The 12,006-nt window shown below is 36.8% G+C and overlaps 1 protein-coding gene across 1 annotated transcript in view; it reads right to left on the bottom strand.

The window, feature by feature from the left end:
• LOC115302217 (tetratricopeptide repeat protein 6-like) overlaps positions 1-12,006 on the bottom strand; it is a 46,414-nt gene that overhangs the window by 9,546 nt on the left and 24,862 nt on the right. The window contains exons 7-8 of the mRNA XM_029952192.1: positions 8,778-8,851; positions 1,394-1,604 (exon numbers count right to left, since the gene is read on the bottom strand). Of these exons, the coding sequence (XP_029808052.1) occupies positions 1,394-1,604; positions 8,778-8,851 (285 nt within the window). The remainder of the gene's footprint in view (positions 1-1,393; positions 1,605-8,777; positions 8,852-12,006) is intronic.

The following is a 12,006-nucleotide window of genomic DNA, read 5'->3' on the forward strand; positions in this document are numbered from 1 at the left end:
CTGATTACTAGTCTTTCACACTCCCTTTAAATGTTTATTTCTCAAAAAGCCCTCCCTTACCCCATCAACAAATCTAAGTTCCCTTGTTATAAGTTGTCCTAAAACACATCCTTTTCCTTTGTTGCACTTATCATAAGTATAATTAAATAATTGTTCATATGATTGCTTGATACTCATCTCTCTGGTAGGTGGGAAACTCTGTCAGAAAAACCAAGTATATTTGGTTTACTGTATATTCCTAGGCCTAGAGCAGTTCTTACCCTATATTAGGTGCTCAGTAAAATGCCTACTGAATGAATGTACTGAATGACAATGTTAACACATTTCATTGGACTGCAGTTAGCTCTAGCAGCTTTGGGAGTCATCCTGTCTCTTCAAATTGACTTTGCAGCTTTCTACTGTGATCCAATAATGGTTAATTTTATGTTTAAGTCTCAGAAGGCAAGCTTATGTCCCTTATTATAAGTTCTTGGGCACACCTCAATATAACCACCAATCCTAATTATCAACTCCAATATTATTAATATTATTAGATCAAACTCATTTATTTTCTAATCTTAAAAAATCAACTTTAATTGCAGATTAACAGGAATTTCTGCAAAATACAATATTTTAAACATATTTGTTGCCCATTGTCTAAAATTTTGAATACTAGAGACAGATTTTAAAAAAGAGAATACAATTTTAAATTACTCAGTTCCTCTCCATGGAAAATACAGCACACTTAGCACTTCATCCCAAGAATGTTGCTACATAGTTTATTAGTACAAATAGGTTCGAGTGCATGGGTCAGGTCAGAGTGTTCCAGAAACCATTCAGAGACCTGCTTAAGTCTACTAGTAACACTTGCTGAAAGGACACATACCTAGTCTCTTGCCTGCCCAGCAAGTTCTCATTCACTGCCATTTGGAAGATGACCTAAATCACTATACAGTGGTCATCTGACCATTTTACGGCTAACGTCCACTTCAAAACTCTCATGCATTGTTTATTCTCTCTAGGTTTTCATTAATTCAACAAGACAATAGCTATGGGGCCCAATATGAGTTAGTGAAACAAATGTTAGCCAGGTAGTTATATGGGAAACCCACCAGGCAAATTTCGAAAGATGTCTGTAAGGGGGGTAAGGTAAGGCAGGACATGCATTCGGAAACCTCAGGTTCAAAAGGTCATCATCTCACTAATGCGCCAGGTCACTGGGTGTGGTCCCCAGGCAGACTCCCTGATAGTAAACCCTAGCTTCTCACGGCTGCTCTAAACTTAAGGGAAAGGTAAAATGTACATAAACCAAAGAAATAACATGTACCCCAATCACCAGTAAAGGGCCAAATACATTCTTCCCCTTTTTCCAAAAAGTGCTTTCATGGGGCAATCTGTTGTTATAGAATACTACCTGCAAATTATAGCCTAAACTAATTCTGGCTTTCGTGTATGTTGGATTCATGTGCAACGCTTTCAGAAAGTCCTTCTGCGCCTGTTTGGCGGCTTCATCATGGCCGTACTCCATGTGAGAATTTCCCCGTCCAACATAAGCATCCAGAAAACATGGGTCAATTTTAAGAGCCCAGGTGAAGAAATCAACAGCTTCTTTAAACTCCTTATTTCTGAAAATAAATGAAAATATTGATGCTTCCTGATGAATTTTCTAAGTGCCATTCTGTATATAATTTACTCGTGATGATTTGCATTGGTCCTTATAAAAAAAAATCTTTCATTTTTATTAACCATAATAAGAAGTGAGTATGTGAGTTCATATGACCTAAGGAAGTCTGGCTGGTCTCTGAAGATTTTGGTGAAAGGAAAGAGAGGAGGTAAAAGCCATTTTTTGAGCAGAATATGTTGGGATGGTATTCTAGAGTTCTTTTTTCAGAACTATAAAAGTCTGAATGGTATACTTGAACTTGTTTTTAACAGCTAGCAGTGTCCAGTACAGAAAAACATACACTACTATTGATGGAAATAAACTAAAATCAGATTAAAATAAATGTATTTATGTATTTCACATTTCCTTATACAGTGAAAGGAACCAAATTTTTATCACATGGCTGGTCTTATTTCAGATCTTCCATAAAGGGAAATGCTTTCTTTGTGATACCAGGAAAGGAGAAAAGAAAAAAAAATGAAATGCATTTGATTTATTAACTTGTGAATACACGTGAGTAAGTGATAACTCTACCTCTGGTCCCTAATTATTCTCTTGTGGTGGGGTGAGGGCGAGTAAAAGAATCAAATATTTGTTTGTAGGCAGACAGTGTCACTTTTCCATTGTAGATGCATATCGAATAATTATATACAGGCTCTAGAAGGGAGCTAACATTGAGTAACAGCTTATGTACCAGGTGCTATGCTAAATGTTTTACCTACGCTATTTCACTTAATCCCTCCAACAATTCTTAAGCTAGTTATAATTTTCTATATTTTGTAAATGAAAAGAAAATGGCTCAGAAAAGTTTGTGTGCAGTAAATGGCAGTAAATAGCATCCTGACGTTCAACAGTGTACGTATCTAGGATCCAGACTTGGGTAAACTATAACCCCAAACACCATGCTTTTCCATACGGTCATCCCTGCTCACGTTCTTCACTTTCAACCTCCCTGCCGTTGGCGCACAAGATCTGATACCTCAACAGTGTAGTCAGAAGAAAGGCTTGAAGCTCAGATCTAAACCTGAATGTGTAAATTAAGATTAATTTTTCAAAGTTGTTCTAAGGAGCAAATGAGCATGTGTGAAACTACTGAGCAAAGAAACCCTCAAAAAAGATGATCATCTTTCTCCCAGCTCTTCATTACCTCTCAAAAAGGTCTCAAAATCTAACAAGATGCATCACTACTTTGCTAATTTTTCCTTCATAAAATACATGGAGCCCAGGGAAACTATTCTAGAGATTGTCATCTCCTAGATATTACTCAGGAATAGATCTTTAAGCAGTGTTTCCCAACCTTCAGCCCCTCCTTTGTGACAGCTGCCCTATGTTCTACCTACGCTATCATTTACTGAGCATTTTTTCTTTAAGCCAAATCACCAGTTTCATTTAACTCAATTTATTTTTTTAATGTTTCTTTTTTCGAGAGAGAGAGACAGAGACAGAGCATGAGTGGGGTACGGGCAGAGAGAGAGGGAGACAGAATCAAGCAGGCTGCCAGCTCTGAGTTGTCAGCACAGAGCCTGACACAGGGGCTCGAACTCATAAACCGCGAGATCCAAAGTCGGACACTTAACCAACTAAGCCACCCAGGCGCCCCTTAACTCAGTTTATTCTAAAATGCAACTTAATTTCAATCCTACAAATACAAAATTAATATTTCATGCCATAAATAGAACACAACCATAAAAATAAATAGCTATTGGAGTTGGATACTATGGTCTGCAGAAAACTGAACCTGAGGGCTGCAGCATCTATTACAAAGTGCTGGAAAGATGTTTAGACTAGGTTTTGGCTGGGACTTCCTCCTTGATATATTCATAAGGTTTGAGAAAGAATCAGTTTGAGTTTGAAAAGCAATTCAGTTTCTCACAATGTGATTCAATATTGTTTAATGCCTGTCTAAGCCATGAAGAATAATTAGATACTTACCATATTTGCTGCATATTTTGGCAAACACTCCCCAAAAGTGGGGCATCAGGTGTTCTGTCAGAAGATCATACAAGAATCAACAGTGAAATACCAGGAAGCTAGTACTTCCTTCTAGTACAGACAGGGGAAAGTGAGCATTCACATATATGAGTCAGTTGGTATCTACTGAGTTCTCTCTGTAGATTATTACTAAGAAAACACAGATTCACTTCCCTCAGTAGTTTACAGTGAACTTCTGCTGGTCTCCTGATCACTGGCACTATTGGAGAGGTAAAAGTTCACTGAATAGAAGGTAACAATGCCCGAGGCTACATTCTCACTGTTCACAGAAATCATTCTGAAAGAGGATAAAGCATTCTTTTGTTTTCCTTTGTACCTCTCAGTCCCCTCACCTATTTTGGCCATTCCCCATCCCTGTCCTTTCTGGAAACTACCAGTTTGTTCTTTGTATTTAGGAGTCTGTTTCTGTTTTTGTATTTTTGCTCCTTTGTTTTGTTTTTTAACTTCCACATTTGTCTTTCTCTGTCTTATCTATTCCACTTAGCATACTATCCTCTAAGTCCATCTATGCTATTGGAAATGGCTTTTTTTTTAATGGCTAAGTAATTCCATTGTGTGTGTGTGTGTGTGTCTATGACATCTTCTTTATCCATTCATCTATCGAAGAGCATTTGGGTTACTTCCATATCTTGGTTTTTGTAAATATGCTGCAATGAACATAGGGCTGCACAGATCTTTTCAAATTACTGTTTTTGTTTTCTTTGGGTAAAGTAATGGAATCACTGGATCATATGGTATTTCTATTTTTAACTTTTTAAGGAAACTCCTTAATGTTTTCCACACTGGTTGCACCAATTTACATTCTTAGCAGTGCACCACGAGGGGTCCCTTTTCTCCACATCTTCGCCAACACTTGTTATTTCTTGTCTTTTTGGTACTAGCCATTTTAATGGTGCGACATAATCTCTCATTGTGGTTTTGATTTGCATGTTCCTGATGATGAGTGATGTTGAGCATCTTTTCATGTACCTGTAGGCATCTGTATGTTTTCTTTGGAAAAATATTTATACAAGCTCCCTGCCCATTTTTGATCCAATTATTTGGGGGGAGGGGGGAGGTGTTGAGTTCCATAAATTCTTCATATATATTAGATATTAATCCCTTATCAGATATATCATTTGCAAATTAATTCTCCCATTCAATAGGTTTCCTTTGTCGTGCAAAGCTTTTTATTTTGGTGTAGTCCCTATTGTTTCTTTTTGCTTTTGTTTACCTTGCCAGAGGAGATATATCCAGAAAAATGTTCCTAAGACTTATCCAAGAGAATACTGCCTATGTTTTCTTTGGGGACTGTTATGGTTTCAGGCTTCACATGTAGGTCTTTAACCCACTTTTTAAGGTTTATTAATTTATTTTGAGAGAGAGCATGCTTGCATGTGCACACATGTGGGAGGGACAAAGAGAGAAGTAGAAAGAAGGAATCCAAAGCAGGCTCCATGTGCACTGTGGAACCCACTGTGGGACTTGATCTCATGACCACAAGATCACGTCCTGAGATGATATCAAGAATCAGACACTCCACCAGCTGAGCCACTCAGGCGCTCCAGGTCTTTAATCCATTTTGAACTTATTTTTGTATATGGTGTAAGAAAGTGGTCCAGTTTCATTCTTTTGCATGTAGCTATCTAGTTTTTCCAACAGCATTTATGAGACTTTGTCTCAAAAAAGGACTGTCTTTTCCCCATTGTATATTCCTGCCTCTTTTGGGGTAGATTGATTGATCATACAAGTATGGTTTCTTTCTGGGCTCTCTATCCTGTTCCATTGGTCCATGTGCCTATTTTTGTGCTCATATCATACAGTTTTTATTGCTACAGCTTTGTAGTATATTTGGAAATCTGGAATTGTGATACCCTCGGTTTTGGATACAAAATTCTTTATCTAGAATAATTAGACCATAGTAATTTTGTATAAAATGCATTTAGCTGATAGGTTATGTTATGCTTAGTACTTTTATGGGTAACAAACTGTTTACTTATGATGCATTTATGGTGATTATGTAAGCCAAAATTTCCACAGCAATCCCATTCTCTCATATTTCCCCCACAAATCATTGAAATGATTCTAGTATATCAACATTCAAATTGCATCATACACAGAAGGAAATTAAAAATCCCTTGTATGTACACCAATATATGGTTTACAAAACATAACCTCACTTTTTGTATAAACTAACCAATTTTAAATTTTATATTTTTTTTGAGAAAGAGAGAGAGAGAGAGAGAGAGAGAATACATGAGTTGGGGAGGGGCAGAAAGAAAGGGAGAGAGAAAATCTGAAGCAGACTCCACACCGTCAGTCCAGAGCCTGACGTGGGGCTTGAACCCAGACACCATGAAGCATACCTTTACAGAAATCAAGAGTCAGACATCTAACCAACTGAGCTACACAGGTGCCCCTAAACTAACCAATTTTAAAAGAAAACAATGAGGCAATAAATTGAAGCTATTTTTCTATACCCATCTAGTTATCAGCACTAAAGTTTAATGAGCACCTAGTCTATTTAGACTAAGTAAATAATTATTAAAGCTTAAATCTGGAAAGGGACCTTGAAAGACATCTAGCAAGTTCTTTACACCTGACAATGACTAAAACTTAAGTCCACAGGAGGTGACAGTGCCAAAACTAGAGACTTTCCAGTCCCTCCCCTCCATAAAAATAGAAAGAAAAAAAAAATGAAACAGATACCATTATAGAAATAGTAATTCCATTTTCCCAAAGATGTGAATATCACACAATATCCTAGATTGAAGCTCTTGTTAAATAATCACATGTAGTTAAACCATAGAAAAACGTGGTAGAGTATCTATGTTATATTAGGATACATATATTAATCAAGACATAAATTATTAAGCATCAATTACAAATATATGTAAAAGTATACTAAATTGTTTTCTCTAAAATAAAATGTGCTTTTTTAAATTCAAAATAACATGATCACTTCAGAAGGTGCACGATTTTCATTACCGTGTCCATAACTCTGGACCATGTGCTGAGCGTGCAGGTGAGGCCACAGACACAAAGGTCCACTGCATTTTCAAATTAATCACATACGTGACCAGATGTGCCTACTGAGTTGTACAAATAAATCATAAATACCTCCCAAAACTAAAGAATGTGGTTTGCAGAGTCCAGGATTCAAAAGTATTTTATGCAAATATAAGAATAATAAAATAAATGTATCAGAATAAAAAGTGGATAGGATATATAACTCAGTACATGAGGCTTTCTCTCTGTGGCATTTTTTTTTTTAATCTGAAGGTGGCTTTCTCAAAGAGATCTAAAAATTAACTCTACCATAACACTCCTAGTGACCAAATTGGACAACAAGTAGGATATTCAGCCGAAGGAATGTTGTCTCCTAGCAACCACAAGAGTGAGAGCCAGAGAGATACAAAAGCATACTTCAAAAGTCTGCAACCCCATGAGTTCAAAGATCAAAGTCCTAAAATTTAAAGAGTTATTCCTTTTTTTCCCGAATTTTCCAAATGAAAAAACTTTTACTTTCCCCACTCTAAGACATCAATAATGAATCTCAATACTTAGAAACCATGTGGCTGTGGTAAAACTATGTTATGGCATACCTTGAAAAGCAAAACTGCATTCCCAGAAATAAATACAACCAATCACTAAACATTCCTTATTGCCAAACCCAGTGAAACCGAAACCACATGGAATCAGGACTGCGAGTTATCAGGGCTTTACTGTTGATTTAAATTCTACTTTTATTAAAGGACAATAGAGATTCCAGTCGGCTGATGGAAGTTGGGTTATTTGGAATTGCAAAGCAGCGTCAGCTTAAGGAGGCTCTGCCATATAGACTCAGTGATTACATTTCATAAAAGAGATTGGGAACCGACAGAGAGAGAACTTTACTGTCTCTAATAGTTGCTAAACATAGGAATGAGGTTGAGAGAAATTTTTGGAGTCTTTTTTTTTTTTTAATTTTAAGAGAATGGCCTCACATTTTTCGTCTGCATTCATCCACCAAAACAAACACATCAATCATCATTAGTCCATCTCTTTTTAAGAATGACAATTTCCTAAAGACACAAGTTATACAAAGGTTGCTGGGTTAACCCAGACAATGGTGTGACTACGTTCTGCTGCACGTATAAAATTAAATGCTTTTTAACACAGTGATACTTCCCACAAGTACCAGTTATTATATTACTATGTTCATTAAAAAACGTAAGTCTTATTCTCATAGGGAAATGTAGCTGGACTACCTATGTCCTTAAGGAAAACAAAGAATGTTGATTTCATAAATAATTCAAACTGTATTCTATCCTCTAAACTGGATATTTACAGAGCCTACTCTACATAATTTATGAATACCCAAATTTCCCTTCCAATTAATTGCTATTGTTTCATGAAAAATAATGATGTAAACTATTACTTAATCAAGCACATTTTATTCCACATTAAAATCATCATGTGTGAACCTCTATGCTTTTAAAAGCAAAATATACATGTAGAAACATTACAGTTAACACTAAGTAAGTATTTAACTGATCATCTTCTGTATTTTAGCCTATGTAACTGCTCTTTTCTCCCCTTCTATAACTTGCTTATTTTTGTAAGAACCCCAGAAACAGGTAACAATGTTTTAGTAATATGGGGGTTTTCTGGTAGATTTTATTGTATTTTATGGATATTTACTGGTATTGTAATGAGTTTTAGATTTAGAACTATGTTTTCTAAATGCAAAATATTCTTGAAAATATATTATTTTTTGAAACCACCCTCTCTTCCAAGAAACATGCTTTTTAAAAGTTAGCTCCATTTGATGAACAAACTTAATTAGTTTGATTTTGTTCTTAGCTATTTAAAGGTATGCATGATTGTACCCAGTATATTACCAAGGTCCTGTCCAGTAGATGGGCTTGTGTCAGGTGGGCACTCCAATGCCATGATACAGGTATCTTCTTGCAGACTTGGCTGAATCACTTACCAGAAGGTAGAAGGGTGCGAAGGACACATTCAGGCGTGCCAGCCACTTCTGTAGAGGGAATCTGTCTCTCCCCATTTTTGTACTCTGTTACTTCCACAACATTTACCTCTGTTTCTTCTATTCTTCTCTCATTACTATAAATTGGATGGTCCCACCTGCTTTCATGTCGACATACATTGCCCTCCGTACCTGTGATAGCACATGGCAGTGGCTTGACAAAGGCTCACATTAGTCTTGCTTATCAGCGCAGCTTGTTTAAAATCCTGAAACAGTTTTACAGGATTTTGTTAATTTTGCAGCACTATCTTCTGTGCTTTCTTAAACTTCCTTCTAACTTTGATTCTACTATGAACATAATTAACACAAGCATTAAAAATATACATCTTCTGGGGCACCTGGGTGGCTCAGTTGGTTAAACTTCTGACTTCAGCTCAGGTCATGATCTCACGGTCTGTGGGTCTGAGCCCCGTGTGGGGCTCTCTGCTAACAGCTCAGAGCCTGGAGCCTGCTTGGGATTCTGTGTCTCCCTCTCTCTCTGTCTCTCCCCTGTTCATGCTTTGTCTCTCTCTGTCTCTCACTCTCTCTCTCTCTGTCAAAAATAAACATTTTTAAAAATAAAAAAATATATATATAAATATATACATACATCTTCCTAAAACCTTTCCCCCCTTTTAATATCATAGCTAGTGAGAATGGATGGAGCAGAGGAAACCCATACTAAAAACTCACTCAGACTCTTAGGCTACTGGTCTCCTCTTTCCTTGTGGTTTTGCCCTGATGTGTGTAAGGAGATACTTCATTTGCTTTCTTTTTATTGTTATTGGTTTTTTGTTTGTTTTCTGTTTTGTTTTGCTTTGTTTTCTGAGTGCACATTACCAGATACTTCCCCATCTAGACAGAAAGAGAAATTCACTCAGAGACAAGCTTTGGCATTACATGTCTATAAGGCAAGCAGACACCCAGGCCCAGTTAAAGCATATAACTGGGCCTTTTGTGTGGATTAGCTAAGGCTGCTCCTACCTTTGGAATCCACACTTCTGGGAAGAAGTGTATCATTTTGTCCAGGAATCCTAGAAGCCTCCTGAAAGGGAGTAATGTAAATTCTAACCCCATGATTTCAAGTTACAGAAGTCAGGTTGGATAGACTTGAATGACCCTGGGGAAGAGGTTGTTAAGAGAATTAAAGTGCTCCGTCTAGAAGAGGTTCTGACTCTGTGGCCCTAACATTGTCCTCTAGTATATGCCGGAGAGGGGCTAAGCCTAACAGATGGTCCCCTCTCCTTGGGTCCCGCTCTTTCATCTCCTCCCTGTCTTTCTTCCGCCAACCGTCCAGGGTTGGGGTTGTACCAAGGGAGGAAGCTGACTGTCTTGTGGGGGTAGAATGAGTTTTCTGCAAATACTGGGGTGAAAGATGGAGTAGTGGGGTCAACTGAGCATTCTGTAATCCTACTGGGGGAGGAAGGTATTAGTCACCAAGACCAATCTGTGAATGTGGATTCCCCACTTAGATTCCTGAAATATATTTTGATACTAAGTGGAAACATTTTGAAAAAAATAAGAAAATTATTGTCTAATCAAATATCATCTAATTAAGTATGCTGCTAGCTAGTTCCCCTAGAAGGATTGTTTGGCTAAAATAGAGGCAAATGTGTAAGTGTGAGATTTGTTGCAAACATTCTTATTAATTTAAGGAGTTGCGGGGAGTGATCATAAACTTAAAAGGCTGAGAACTCCAAGTTCTGTTTTGGAATCATATGAAATTTATAAATGTCAACCTGACTTTATATACATAACCATTTACACTATATAGTAATTAGGTGTTATTAGCAATAGACATAAATGATGACTGTTAGGATTACTTAAAATAACGCTAACAGCATTTTTGTTCTTTTTCTCATCTGCATTAATCCTTTCTCTAATATGGAGATCATAAATAAAAAACCATTCATAAGTAAAGCAAAGTCTCAATTCTCAGTCCCTCCACTGAAGAGTTTATTTGTAAAGACCTTCACCCACTCTGTCTGGCTCTCTGCGTCAGAGGGTGGGATGGGACCTCATTCCTTCCTGTCTCCTCTGGATACCTGCTCCATTATAACCTTGCTGTCTTCTGTGTCTTTAATACTTGTCTCACTGCTCCACCCCAAAGTGCCTTCCCTCAACCCCAACGCCCGCAAACTACACATGGCCCTATCATTCTAGTTCCTGTCCTTGAAAGAGCATCTCTTTGAAAGCATGGTCAAAACTAATGGCCGCCATGTCTCCACATTCCCTCAACTTCTTCTTGTTTAATAAGACCAGTTTTATTTTGTAATTTGTAAACTGCCTGTAAAGATATTTGTTATTTATTTATTTTTATTCTTATCAAGCCAATCTGTATACAGTGTGTAGGGTCTAATAAAACTAGAAAACTTGCAAAGCTTACAGTGACCTCCTGCTCCCCCTTTCGTTACCTGATTCCCACTCCCCAGAGGCAATTGTTTTTACAGCTTGCTGTTTTTTGTTTTTGCTATTTACTTTCCAATTTCTAAATAACATGAGTATCCTATCATGTTTAACATCTCCACAGGATACAGTTTAGCTATCTTACACCATCGCTCCATGCACTTCACACCTCCTGCCACCATCCCATATACCTATTCCCATTGCTTGCTTTAATCTCTGTTTTACTTCACCAAAGTGTAGGATTCTTGGCTACTCATTTATTTTTAAGTTTAAGGTATTAAAATCTTAAGTAGTAGTTTTGGGTACCACGAACAGCTCTTCTCCACGATCTTGAACTTTGTGGAATTATATATTTTTTATTCCTTTACTATCTTCCTGGTAAGTTTTCAAGAGGACAAAGGGATAAACAAATGTTCTCAATCCAACCAGTTTAACTATTAACTTCCTAAACAATGCCAGTCTAAGTGCTGCACTCTACTTCCTGGTCAATGTGCTCTTATGAAGGTCATACGACTTCTAGGTTTTCAGTACTCATCCTGCTTAAACTCACTATTAATCAGTCACTCCCACTAAAAATGTTTCCCTGGGCAGTTTTAAGACTGCTCTTTCTTGTTTTTGTCTGTTTGTTTGTTTGTTTTTATCTAACCCTATTATTAAAAGTCTTATATAGTTTCACTGGGTTTTTTCAACTTGCATTTTTTTATTTAATTTTTTACACCCCATAACAAAAAAATCTTTTTTCTTTTTTTACTTTTAATTAGTGTTCTCAGGGCATGCTTTTTCCTAGATTTTTACCTATCTATATCATTTAAAGTATATTTCTTATAGCTAGAATATAGCTGGAGCTTTTTAAAAATTCCAATCTGACATTCGCATTATTTTAATTGGTATATTTTGACCATTTCTATTTAATGTAATTACTGATATAATTAGATTTAGGTCTACCGTTTTATTATTTGTTTTCTGTTCTTTCCTT

Source organism: Suricata suricatta, chromosome 9 (genome assembly GCF_006229205.1).
Source record: "Suricata suricatta isolate VVHF042 chromosome 9, meerkat_22Aug2017_6uvM2_HiC, whole genome shotgun sequence".
Classification (NCBI taxonomy): domain Eukaryota; kingdom Metazoa; phylum Chordata; class Mammalia; order Carnivora; family Herpestidae; genus Suricata; species Suricata suricatta.